Raw genomic sequence first — 14,178 nt, 5'->3', positions numbered from 1 at the left:
TGGAAAACTAAGAACCAAAGATATATGTGTTGATATATGTGTTGCAAACTGTACAGCCACAAGTCATAGTAGTAAGAAGTCATCATGGCAGTCTGGGACGAATGGAAAAGACAGGAAAAGTGAACACCTCCAATCATATACATCACCTGTACGTTATGTTAATCACTTATGATCTGCAGAGCACCATATCTACCACTAAATGGTTGTATGGAGGAAATACTGGACGTTGTAAAGTGTTTTTTCTTATTCAGTAACAGGGGTGGTATTATGAGTCACTATGTGGTGGTAATAGTATAATGGTCATGGTGTAACAGTAATATTTGTTCCTTGTATAGTGGTATCGTATGTAATATTGTCCTTGCATGGTGTGTTGTATTTAATAACAGTATAGAGGTAATATTTCATCAGTGTATGGTGGCATTATTTGGTCCTGGAATAGTGATATTATTGGTAATATAAGTCTTTGTGTAGTGGTTTTATTCAGTATCATTATGGTGGTATTATTGAGTCACTGCAGTGGTATCTGTAATGGTTATGATGTGGCAGTATTATTTCGGCCTTGTATAGTGCACATCATTGCTAATATTGATCTTTGTACAGTGAGTTTTGTTTACTCACAGCATGGTAGTAATATGGTGTGATGATGACGCCATGGGGGGCATTAGCTATGGTGCATGGGTAGAGAACATGTTAAAAATTTGAATCCCACCCTGGCTACTCAGTGCTGGTCAGCCATCCCTTTATGACTGAGCATGCAGAAGTAACTGTCAATCACTGATAAGATGGCACTGGAATCCTAAGCATAGAAAAAGGGAGAGATGTCAATGAGCACATGACAAGTTATACTAAACCATTTTCCATATCAATCTGCTCAGCTCCTTCTGCTCTATAGCATACCATCCACAGGTAGGACTGCATGTACAATGTGACATGTCCCCTTTAAGTTGACCAAAATTGTTTGATACTTTAAATTGATCTATTTTGCAATAAACATGTTAGTAAGCCATTCCAACAGATGTTTTATATTGTTTTATAGATGTTTCATATTTTTATCAAATTTTTAATGTAAGGTCAACACAATGATGGATGCATACAGACCCCCAGGTAATAGTAATGTAGGTCCGAGTCAGTGAAAAAAACCTTAGTAATTGGTACCAAATACTGTGTATAGGTTCATTCTTTTCTCCAATGCAGACAATATGTGAGTGCTATACTTAAAACAAGCAAAGAAAACACTGCTGTATGGGAAATCCATTCCCCCTTAATTAAGTGTACATGAAGCACTGTAAGTGGCTTCCTGACCAGTATAAATCATTGATGTACCCATTCTTATTTAGCTATATTGCACTGCTATATTAGTGATCCTCTTAATCCTTCCATCCGATTGCATTCTGCTGATTGATTGGGAACAGAACAGTTCCCCATCAAGAAAGGTCTTTCCAGCTCTATCACCTTAATTCACCTTGCCTTCACCTTGCTCTTTGTTTCCAGTCTACTTTTTGAGTTGGTGCAACTTGCATCTTGTAGACTAGTGTTCCTCAACTCAAGTCCTCAGGGCCCCACCGACCGGTCATGTTTTCAGGATTTCCTTAGGTAATATAATTAGTGTCAGTGCATCATGACTTACCACAGGTATTCATTCTGTGGGATATTCTCAAATCATGACCGGCGGGTGGGCCCGGGTGGACTGACGTTGAGGAACACTGTTGTAGATGACAGCACATAGCACAACCAAGAATTCTTCTTCTACATACAGTACAAAAAATGGAGACGAAACGATGACATCCCAAGTAAGTTCTGTAACTCTCAAGTATCTGTCTACCAGCCTGTGTGCACCTGTGTAAACCTAGAGAGTAATACAGTGTGTCATTTTACAGAAGATCAGTATCTGACCTTAATCTTCCTTCCTTTTGCTTCCAGCCGCAAAAGTCATTAAGGGCGACAGAAAAGTTTCATATTGAAGGAGACGTACCACTAAATGCATGCCGAACTTTTCACTTGTGGCACTTTTTATAAATGTCCCTCCACAGATCACATTACTAAGGGGCAAGGAAGAGTGAGTGCGGGGACATTCCCTCCTGCCATTCTTTGTATGCCCGTTATGAAGGGTGACAAAGCAAGGGTTAATGCATTGTATGGTTGGTAAGGCCCCCAGCTGAAGTGATGTAGCAAAGAACAGCTGTGAAGTAATTCTACTAATGATGAGGATAATAAGCACATGGCAGGGTTCAGGGCTGGCTGCTGAAGCTTCACTGCTCCTGAATAGATAGAAGTCATTAAATACCCTTGATTATCTCTGACCAATATGTAATGGGTTTACAGCCCTTTCAATTAGTTAGTATTTGCCTAGGACTCATTATTTTGCCTTTCCTTAAGTAAGAAGTCCAGCGGTTCAATGTTCAGTGGAATTTCCGCTTTGCTAAGTGGGCAGAGGTCAGTGACCTTCGAAAAAGAAGCAGCTCTTTGCCAAAAACAGGTTCTTCTTGTACACTGGTCACAAGCAGCCTGATTCTTGTCACCTTCTTCTCTCAAGATGTCACAAAAAAGTAGGAGCGGAGTAATGTCCCACTAGACCGGTCAGCAAAGTTGTGTCAGGTTTCCTCACATCAAATCTTCAAAAAGTGAGGCGACAGCAACCAAACTACATGAAACAATGGTCTAGGGTGCCAGACACCTTTTTTGAGCAGCTGACATGAAGGTGAGCACAACTTACATTGTAAACATCTAACATTCTAGATTCATTCTCAAGGTTTGGCCTAGGTATCATCCAAGGTTCATACCACATCCATCAACAAACCTGTCCCACTCTCTCCCACTTCTGCACTTACAGTTGACTATAAGGCTACTGTAATTTATCATTCACTATGACATTTATGACCTTCGCTAAATCTTATCCAGTCCGATCTAAATCTCTAATTCTAATCCAAATAGCTTCCTCTCAATAAGATACGCTTGTATTTACATGTACATAAGATCATTCTAAAACCACATTCTGGAGGACATTGTGTTGGTCAGTTCTTTAGCTGTTTTGACAGTAGATACATCACCATTGAAGTGCAAACATATCAGAGGCATCTCAGATACTTAATAGCTTGTCCGTGGTTACTTAACACTCAGTCAAGTTGTAAGCCAAATTGCAGCTAATTGCAAATCACTATGGTCAAACTCAACTTGTATTTCCTCACAATAAACATGTTCATCCTATGCGACATAGTAGGTCCAAAAATATTATATGCATTAAAAAGCTCATGTCAGAAGGAACAGCCCTATTAAACCAATTAAAGTGATTAAAGTGTCTGGTAGGGTTGATCCTGATGATTAAAATGAAGGCTTCACTGCACCAAGTGCTATGGCCTTCACTGGAAAGCTAAGGAGCTGAGATGCACCGAAGGGCTAGGCCAGGGATCAGCAACCTCTGTCACTCCAGCTGTTGTCAAACTACGACTCCCAGCATGCTCCATTCACTTCTCTGGGAGTCCTGAGAACAGCCAAGGAGCTGTGCATGCTGGGAGTTGTAGTTTCACCACAGCTGGAGTGCCGAAGGTTGCTGATCCCTGGGCTAGGCTCTGCTCATTGGTGCACTGAAGCCCTCCTATGCAAAAGGGATAAAAGTCCTTTTTTCTCAGGAACGTCACAATCAAGACAGGTAGAATTTTCATCAGTAGGATCAAGCCAACTAGGCAATATGCTCTGTTTAGCAGGGTTGATCCTGCTGACACATGCTCTTTAACATAACTAATAGTAACTAATCATATGTCTAAACTAGCAAAATAAACGGCTATGATTCATTTAAAGAGACATGCATTGTGTAACAGTTGAAGGCTTTGGTGTCTCCCTCCAACCTGCACCATCACTTTCTAGGATCTATATGATCATACACGCATCCCAGGTTAAAGACTTTTCCTTGTGCATCTTGGAAATGGACTCCTCATAAAAAATTAATCCATCATTACGGCAATCAACAGTGCATTCTTAAAGCAGGCCTGGGGTATGGATTATTATAGGCTTCTTTTAACACTTCATATGCCATAAGAGATAGTGAACACTCACCGTGAGATGTTGGAAAAGCCACGCCCTCATAATATTCGTTGCTACTTTAGGGAATATTCCTCTTTTCTTTTGTCTCTTTTTGTCCTTGTCTGGGTCATCATCGTCCCCTGTGCCGGGAGATGCAACACTGTTATCTAAAACATCCCCTGTTTAACAGAAAGAGAGATATATGGATAACATCAGACTAGTGTTCTTAAAGATGGATGGCGTATCACTATAGACAGGACTCATTGCTTGCAGCTTCCATCCACTGGTGAACATCTCTCATCATCTTTAACCTTTGCCTGTGAAATACTCTACTGAAAAGGGCCATCAGCCTTCTGTAACTTAGTAAGGGCTCACACATCTGCATGTAGCAGTATTTGTCTGGCCGAAAGCCGCCATTTATGCTGGAAAACTGCGTTAGATCCTATTATAGTCAATGAGGATCCAGTATTATGCAGCAGTGCCCGGCTATGGGGCTGTTGTTGTCACAAATGTGAACCTGCTGTTATAGCAAGATGTTCTCCAGCTTTGGTCTATAGCAATGTGACACTTAATTACAGCCTAGTGTACCTGTAAATTCTCTGGACCATGTATGGTTACAGGGCTTCCATCCCCACCAGTTTCCTTTAGACCTTGACATTTTATTTGTGATAAGCTAAGTCTACATCATGTAAGCCAACTCCATCTCAAGACTCCATGTTTAGCCAGTCAGCAAAGATGTATGAATATTTCGGGTGGACATTTGTTTCCCACCATAGCATCTGCCAAAATTATTTGCCTGCAAAAACAGCACTTGTCCGGGCTGCTCTTGATGGAGAACGTTCAAACTTTGGTACCTCTAAGCACTTATAAGATAAGCTTGATATTGAATCGTAAATGAGTCGTGCTACAAATGCACATCATGAAGCAATTAACCAAAGTTGAGTTCTGCATATAATATAGAAGAAGGGTGCTACAGAAGTCTTTGCTTTCTATCTCCGTCAAGCTTAACTTCAATAGAATAACCTACAACACTACTGAGTGCTTGGGGAGCAATGAAGCGGGGTGTTCTGCACCAGTGCCGCAACAGTTAAAATTAAAAGAAAAAAGAGATACACTCGTCAATGCCAGTGTGCCAACTTAATCAGAAGTTTCCATCACCCAGTCTTGCTCTTTTGTGCTTTTCCATGGCATTAATTGTGCATTAGCAAAAATCATTCACTTTTAAGAGCCTTGCTTATTTTTTTCGCCCTGCGGCTCCGATGCCTTGAAAGCAATGCCTGCAGGGCGTGTGAATTATGTATCTGAAAAACCCTGCTGCCAGGGCAATACTGGCCCCCACCCTCTGAAAAATTATACTGCCATGTCTCCCCCTTTTTGGGAAGGCATCAATCAATGCAGGCCGGATATATCAGCGGCATGCATTAATATTTGAACTAATAACTTTCGGGGGGGAAAAAAAAAACAGGGCAGCTAGGGTTAGACATGGATGCGAGTTACTTGTGGGATAATGAAATGCAAAATAAATGAAGATTAGGAGGACACTGCTCTGGATGGATGATTTTTTTTGCCTTTTTTCATCTTACACATCATTAGTCCACAGTCACACAAAAAAGAGAAAAACTGGAGGGGGAAGAATGCTCCCTGCTGGCCCATGACAAGTGCTATGTCCAAGGGAAGGACATGTGTGCAGCCACTGGGATCCCAGCCTCGTATAATGGCAGGACAGAAATTAATTAGCCTCAAAAAGCTATAAATCTCAGACAAAAAGGTAAAAATAATAAACTTTGGACTGATCTATACTTTCCACAGGACACAGATGCAAATTGTGCTTTTAAAAATATATATATAAATATATATATATATATCCTATGGCAAGGTTATCTATTCTGCTAGAGTTGTGGCTAGCCTTTCAGTTCGCTGGCTCAGCACTGGGTCGTGGACAGTGTTCCTTGCTGGCACCTCCTGGAACCTGCTTCCTGGGGCACATGGCTACCACCCCCTTCCCATCCTCAGCAATGCCCCTGAATCTAGCTTTTTCTAGGAAGAGCTCAGAATAGGTTGTCTGTTGAATACACAACCAAAATTCAGACATTTTTTGGTTTCTATGGAAATCTCAATAGCCTATGATTTTAATATCTTCTCTGGAATCTGAGTGGGATCACGGAAAATAATAACAGCAAAGAATGTACCAAAATGTGATTGTCTGTACATTTCTCATGAGTCAGTTTGAAAGATATCGACTATCAGTTTACAATGACTGATCTATGACGTATTGGTGATCATACATGGTGGGGTTTGGGTATGCAGTACCCTGAGTTTTCTTCCAAAGTTGGTATTACTGTCTCATCTGTCTATATGTTATTACATTACAGCACAGAGAAGTAGTTTCAGATGTTCCAGCTGTTATATAGGTGCCAGATGTACCTTTATTACTCTGGCATAACTTCTGTCACTACTGCACTTTCAAAAGAGTCCTTTACAGACTATCCAGATCACCGAATCTTCAATCATAAATGCTTTTATAGAAACAACCCCATGAGTCCACTATAGAAATGATATCGGTCGCCATCTGTAGACCTTTACATTTTTTTATTCCATATTTGACTGGAGCAATTGTAAAGAGTTGAATGTCACTGTGTTCGGCCGTATACTCATATACATCTACGGTACCAATGACAGACAGCTTTAACTGCTATATTCAGGACTGGACCGACCCACCAGAGGATCTTCCAAAAAGCTCAGTGTCTGATATGATAAATGGGTCCATCCACAACCTGGCCAATAAGGGTGAGGACACACAGTCAGGTTTTCTGATGCAGTGTTTGGAAGCCAAAATCAGGAGTGGATCATAAAAGGAAAGAAAGTATAAAGGACGGATACAACTTTCACTCCTGGTTGCAGAAAACTGAATGTGTGGCCATACCCTAAGGCCCTGCAGATAACTCCACCTGAAGCTGAAAATGAAGGGGGTCGCTTACTGATGGGTTAATCACTTTTTGGGGTCAAATTTGCTTATTAATGAAAAGTGGGCTTTATTTGATCTTGTGGGTCCAAAGTCCCCTAATCCGATACTAACTATATATAATCATTATTCCGTATCTATTTTGGCACTCTTTCAGTAAACGACATATTTACCAGTTGCTATACATATCTATTTCTATACATAGTCATGTAGTATCAATGCTGTTGCTGGGACAGATTTTGGCTCTCCGTAAATTAATTGAAGCTGTCATATTTCTATGCAACATTGCTTGGGAATGATAAATGACTCTTCTACTAACTATAAGCCTAGATTCCTTCATACTCCATGTAAGATAGTGGTAGGAGTCTTTAACAGTCTCAGAAGGTTACAATACATAACTTCTGGGCCCTACCATGTGCCATTTACAATACTGGGGTCTTCTTATGTAGCATAGGGGCCATTGGGGCTTTTAGACACCAGGGCCCAGTTGTGACTTTTGCCTCTGGACCTCTTGTAGCTACATCCCTACCTCATCTGTTTGAGAAATATGGTACATGTCAGCAACATCAGTCCCAGGGCCATCCTACACCAATTGTACAACAGAAGACACTTTGGGAAATCTGGCCTAAGATGTTTTCATAAAAAACATGGATTACTGGCTCAATATACATAGTCAAAATACAACCAAGAGCCTAACCATTGCATATGGATGTAAATCACCATGATTCGCTTCTTCTCCAATAAAAACTTTACCAACCCTTAAAGGGGTATTCCGGTTATAACAATTTATCTCCTATCCAAAGGATAGAGGTTAACTATTAGGTCTGTGGGACCCTACTGATGGGACCCCCACCGATCACAAGAACAGGAGCTCCATACCCTTTGGAGTCCCTTTCAAATGGACGAAGAGGCTGGTCGGAAAGGTGCGCCGCCACTCTAATCATTTCTATGGGAGCTCGGAGATAATCAGAGTAGCCCTTTAACTTTTAGAATATGAAGAAGGAATTTTGAAATACCAAACTATGAACCCCAGGAAAATTAGAAAAATTATGCTGCATATAAGAAATGATTATAGAACGTTACTAGGTAGACCTTCAAATAAAAGGTTAACAAAGCACATTCCTTCTCAGCAGCAGAACCTGGATTCATTCTTATGCTTATGCACAGATCTTGAGTGCTGGGAATTGTGGGTGCGTCCTTTTGGAGCCCTCTGACTTTGAGTTCCTATGTAAATGTGTGTATGCACACCCACATATACATTATATATTCGCCGGCTCTCTTAATGCGCACACTTCTCCACTGTGCCAAGGAGCTGCCTGAGGGCAAATTCTCCCAAACAGTAATGGCTTTTGACTACTCCCTGGCAACCCTGGGCTGTTGTAACCTGGGCGGATGTGATTGTGCGGGGCTCAGGAGCTGGCTGCTGCTTCATCAGCTGTTTGTGTGACACAGATGGAGAGAGGCTATTACAGAGCCAAGCTGGAAGACCTCTGGGATCTGGGAAGTGTAGAGCTGCAGCACTTCTTAAAAGACAAAAGTGTGCCTAAGTGTAAGTGCATGTCTGTAAATCTCTTATGTATCAAGAGATGAGACAAATAATGTAAGTACACTTATTTCTCAGTGTACTTCAACTGTCTGTTTCTTAACTCCATTGAATAGCCCAGCTCGTTTTAATGGTGCACCCATGTTCTTTAGTTAGATGTGGATGAATAGATTAATTGGCAGGTAGATATTAGTAATAATTTGATACAGAAAGGGAGGGGGGGAGTATTCGCATCACAAAATATAGATGACTGTCAGGTGATTACATCTATGACCCTTTCCAGTCTGAGTTCCGTAAAAATCATAGTATGGAACCAGCACTTACACAAGTGAGAAATGCCTCGCTAATAGCAAGTGCCATCCTAATACTCCTAGACCTTTCAGCAGCACTTGAAACAGTTGACCATGAGATTTTGAATTTTGTGAAATCGATGGCACAGTTCTTCAGAGGTTCAGTTCTTTTGTAACACAAGGGCCACAAAGAGTATATCTTGGTACATTATCCTCCTAACCATTGCCCTCAAATTATAGAGTACTGCAGGGCTCGGTTCTATCCACTATGCTCTTTGTAGTTCACATGCTAACATTAGGCAAGATAATCCAGAGGTCTGGCAAACTACTGCTATGTAGATGATGGCCCACTGTACCTTTCCTTTAAACCTAGAGTCAATCACCCATCCTCAACCATATATTCCTGGCTGGCTAAAACTGAACAAAACTGAAGTTCTTCTGGCTGGAGGTCACGCCTGACAGCAAAATGGCAACTTGCACATGCAACACCTCTATCCCTGGAAAACACAACCCTTCAAAGCTCAATGTATGTAATTTGGGTGTAGTCATTGATGGGGATCTGTCTCTCAGGAAACAAATATCAATCATTATTAAATCTTCATACTTCTACCTGAGGAACACTGCAATACCTAAGCACCTCATTCCACCAGAAGATTTATTCACACTGGTACAGTCCTGATCAAAAGTTTAAGACCACTTGAAAAATGGCAAAAAATCATATTTTACATTGTTGGATCTTAACAAGGTTACAAGTAGAGCTTCAACATGCAACAAGAAGAAATGGGAGTGAGACAAAACATTTTTTGAGCATTCAATTAATTGAAAATAACGATTAAACTGAAACAGGCTGTTTTTCAGCTGATCTAAATTTTAGGACCACATGCCTTTAAAAGGCCAAATCTGTGCAAAGATGTGGATTCATTGTCATTTTCTGTCAGGTAGTCACACGTTGGGATGGCAAAGGCAAAAAAACTCTCCCTTTTTGAACGTGGTCGGGTTGTTGAACTGCATAAGCAGGGTCTCTCACAGCGCGCCATCGCTGCTGAGGTGGGACGCAGTAAGACAGTCATTTGGAATTTCTTAAATGATCCTGAGTGTTATGGAACAAAAAAAGTCAAGTGGAAGACCCAAAAAAACGTCATCAACCCTGAGCTGGAGGATCCAATTGGCTGTCCGTCAAGACACTGAACGATCTTCGACCCAAATTAAGGCCCTTACTGGTGCTGACTGCAGCCCCATAACCATCAGACGGCATCTGAGACTGAAGGGCTTCAAAAACAAAAAACGTCTTCAAAGACCTCGTCTCCTTGAACGCCACAGAACTGCTCGTTTGGACTTTGCAAGAGAGCACCAAACATGGGACATTCAAAGGTGGAAGAAAGTTTTATTCTCTGATGAGAAAAAATGTAACCTTGATGGTCCTCATGGTTTCCAACGTTACTGGCATGACAAGCAGATCCCACCTGAGATGTTTTCTACGTGCCACACTGGAGGGGGCGCCATAATAGTCTGGGGTGCTTTTTCCTTCAGTGGAACAATGGAGCTTCAGGAAGCGCAGTGGCATCAAACGGTCGCTGGCTATGTCCAGATGTTGCAGAGAGCATTCCTCATGACTGAGTGCCCTCGTCTGTGTGGTAACGACTGGGTTTTTCAACAGGACAACGCTACAGTACACAATGCCCGCAGGACAAGGGACTTCTTTCAGGAGAATAACATCACTCTTTTGGCCCATCCTGCGTGTTCCCCTGATCTAAATCCAATTGAAAACCTTTGGGGATGGTTAGCAAGGGAAGTTTACATAAATGGACAACAGTTCCAGACAGTAGATGGCCTTCTTGCGGCCGTCTTCACCACTTGGAGAAATGTTCCCATTCACCTCATGGAAACGCTTGCATCAAGCATGCCGAAACAAATTTTGGAAGTGATAAACAATAACGGCGGAGCTACGCATTACTGAGTTCATATTGGGAAGTTGGATTTCTGTTTTGGGGGGGTTTAGTGTTTTTTTTGGAGGTGTGGTCCTAAACTTTTGATCAGCTGAAAAACAGCCTGTTTCAGTTTATTCGTTGTTTTCATGAAATTGAATGCTCAAAAAATGTTTTGTCTCACTCCCATTTATTCTTGTTGCATGTTGAAGCTCTACTTGGAACCTTGTTAAGATCCAGCCATGCGAAATATGATTTTTTGCCATTTTTCAAGTGGTCTTAAACTTTTGATCAGGACTGTATATGCCTTCATCTTATAATACAGTGAGGAACCGCACTCTATTCAAGTGTGTCACCGGTGCCAATCAAGGGCTTATTAAGCCATTTATCATGAGAATGAAGTATTGAGGCACTCAGGTTCTTTTTGCAATTTAAATGAAATTTATTTCATGAATTAATCTCTGCATCATCCATTCGCCCGTGGTATATATAGGAGCATTAAACAACAGAATATTTCTGACCAAACGTTTCGGTCACGGTGGACCTTCGTCAGTGGTCATATTATCTGGAATAATATTGGATACATGTTCAGGGTTATTCGGATGGCAGAGATAACGTTACATCATCATAGTGAAACAAAAATCAATGTCGATATATACAAGTCAAATTGAACACGGTTGTAGCAGCAAGAGAAATGGTGTCCAATAACGTAATAAATATTCAAATACATAGACGCAAATACGATGGGTCCGTGGCGTATGGTTTATAAAGGTAAAAAATAGTAAAGTACCAGTGTAATAATAGTGGAAGTGACAGGGTTCAAATTGGTACATGGTATATTGTATACTGTGGTATCACACGTGTATCACCGAGTATTACTGGTATATGCTGAATCGAGGACATATTCTATAGTCGGATATGGGGGGGTCATTGTACGACTATGCCATTGGTATAATAATTTTGTTTCACTATGATGATGTAACGTTATCTCTGCCATCCAAATAACCGTGAACATGTATCCAATATTATTCCAGATAATATGACCACTGACGAAGGTCCACCGTGACCGAAACGTTTGGTCAGAAATATTCTGTTGTTTAATGCTCCTATATATACCACGGGCGAATGGATGATGCAGAGATTAATTCATGAAATAAATTTCATTTAAATTGCAAAAAGAACCTGAGTGCCTCAATACTTCATTCTCATGTATATGCCTTCATAACCTTGTGGCAGGACTACTTTAATGCTCTTTACATAGGCCTCCTAGACACAGCAATAATACACCTCCTGCTAGTCCAAAATGCTGCTAGCCTCGGCATGCTCCCATAACACCCATCCTCCACTTTCTGCAGTGGATGCACATAAAATGGAGAATTACTTAAAATGTTATTAAAATCTTTTTGAAGCCAGAGTCTTCTGTCATGCAACCACCACTCTCTGGAAAGCAATACCCAGATCAAAAACAAAGAGATCATCACTGGACTCCTAAAGGGATTCTGTCACCTCGTTTTAGCTTATAGAGCTTCGGACATGCACGGCTAGATCGCTGCTAGCATGTCCGCAATATACCTGTCCCATAGGGCTGTGTGCTTTTATTGTGTTTAAAAAATGATTTTATAGATATGTAAATGAGCCTGGTAAGGAGCCCAGGGGGCTGTACTAACCTTCTTGGAGCCCAGCCACGCCCCCTGTGAAGGAGTATATTGCGGACATGCTAGCGGCGATCTAGCCGTGCATGTCCGCAGCTCTATAGGCTAAAACTAAGTGACAGAATCCCTTTAAGACAAGACTGAAAACGCACCTGTTCATTTTGGCATTTGAGGGCAAATAAGTACTTTGCTTCAATAACTTTTTAACAGGACATTATAACATACTATCTACCTCTGGACTGCACTTTAAGTCCCTTGTAAGAAAAGAGCATTACAAATGTTTGTAGTTTTTGTCTTATAAGGATGAATAGATAAAAAATAGATAGATATAAAGACTGATGAATGGATAGATACAAAGGTATATGTAAAATTCTTTATGACATTTGTTACTTAGTGTCACAATTAACACAGGTAAATGCTAATACACAGGTCTACCCTCAGTTTGCAAACTTTATCTAATATATATATGTATAGTGACACAGTGAGGGGTTGTGTCTGGCAAGGCAGGTATTTTCCTCCCAGCATGTACGGCTGGTTTCCAGCCAGGTGAGGTTAAATACCGGACCGGAGTTTAGGTGCTGATCCGGGTTTTGGCATCACCTGGCTGTCCTTAAATAGGCAGCTGGGCTCAGCAGAGATGTCTCTGTTTTTAGGATCCGAGGCTTTGTGCCGTGCTGGAGGGCTGAGAGATGCATGCTGGGGAAACAGGCCCCCTAAAGCCTACTGTGGACTACTGGAGGCAGAACTGCCAGCAAGGTGACTTGTGTTATATGAACTTTCCATTGTGTGTGAACTATTTTGCCTCTGTACTGCGCCCGCTTACCCTATCTACCAGAGTGAAACTCTACAATATATATATATATATATATATATATATATATATATTATATAAGCAAAATAAGTGCAAGAATGCAAACAGGCAAGTATCTCAGGGTTGACTTCTTCTGTTGGAAGGCATGCAATGTACTCGAGGTGAAGTAAGTCATGAGTATGAGTGACATAGGCCGCGCAGGGCTTGGTGGACGTGTCTTTACGTGTATACGCTCAAACATGGGAGGGGTACAGCAGACTATTCTAATCCTACCTGAACTGCTGAATGGAGGCTGGGGTGTAGCACCTTCTAAGAAAAGCTTTGTAAACAAAGAATTGTGAGATTTGGACCCAGTCACTAGTTTCTCTCAGCTTGTTAAACAAGATTTTACTCCATGACCATAATGTAGTCAACTCTAAAATATGCAGGTCCTGTAATATGTATTGCTGGGTAGTTGGAGTCATATTATATATTACGTTTAAAGGGAAAAAAAAAATTGGAGAAAATTCTGTTTTCCTACAAATCCTAAATGATAATAAAAGTAATGAGAATAGAGAACTGCTGTAAATTTAAAAGCTATCATTTTATCTGTGCGTCCTTCCGTCTGTTCTGTTTTGAAGACTTTGGTTGTCTATGCATCAGCCATTATATTATAGCTACGGGAATGGACCAGATAATTCAGAAACCTGTGCCTAGAGAAATAAAGACAGTTGAGCGGAAGAATAAGCTAGTATTTGCTCACTCTCTGTGCAGATCCTGCTGTGCTAAACAGCTAGGACATGTAAGAGTGAAATGTGCCTGTGATTTGCCGCTGACCAGGAGAGCAGAGAACAGATGACCTAGAAAAGTTTACATGCAACATTTACTGTGTGGGTTTTGTGACACAAGAGGGGAGGGGGTGACCACTGTACCTTATTCACACTCGAAAGTGAACTAGATGGAAAAAAAAAACAGCTTTTCCAAAGCTTACACCGATTT

The 14,178-nt window shown here is 41.1% G+C and overlaps 1 protein-coding gene across 6 annotated transcripts in view; it reads right to left on the bottom strand.

Annotated features, from left to right (window-relative positions):
• Nucleotides 1-14,178, bottom strand: part of MEIS2 (Meis homeobox 2) — a 117,214-nt gene that overhangs the window by 54,243 nt on the left and 48,793 nt on the right. For 4 of the 6 annotated variants that reach the window (XM_044271877.1, XM_044271880.1, XM_044271875.1 and 1 more), the window contains exon 8: nucleotides 4,051-4,196. In XM_044271877.1, coding sequence (XP_044127812.1) covers nucleotides 4,051-4,196 — 146 coding nt within the window. The remainder of the gene's footprint in view (nucleotides 1-4,050; nucleotides 4,197-14,178) is intronic. The other 2 variants (XM_044271878.1, XM_044271881.1) reach the window with 1 other exon arrangement.

Source organism: Bufo gargarizans, chromosome 11 (assembly GCF_014858855.1).
Source record: "Bufo gargarizans isolate SCDJY-AF-19 chromosome 11, ASM1485885v1, whole genome shotgun sequence".
In the NCBI taxonomy this organism is placed as follows: domain Eukaryota; kingdom Metazoa; phylum Chordata; class Amphibia; order Anura; family Bufonidae; genus Bufo; species Bufo gargarizans.
Note: the sequence above shows the minus strand (reverse complement) of the source record. Positions and strands in the feature narration are given on the sequence as shown.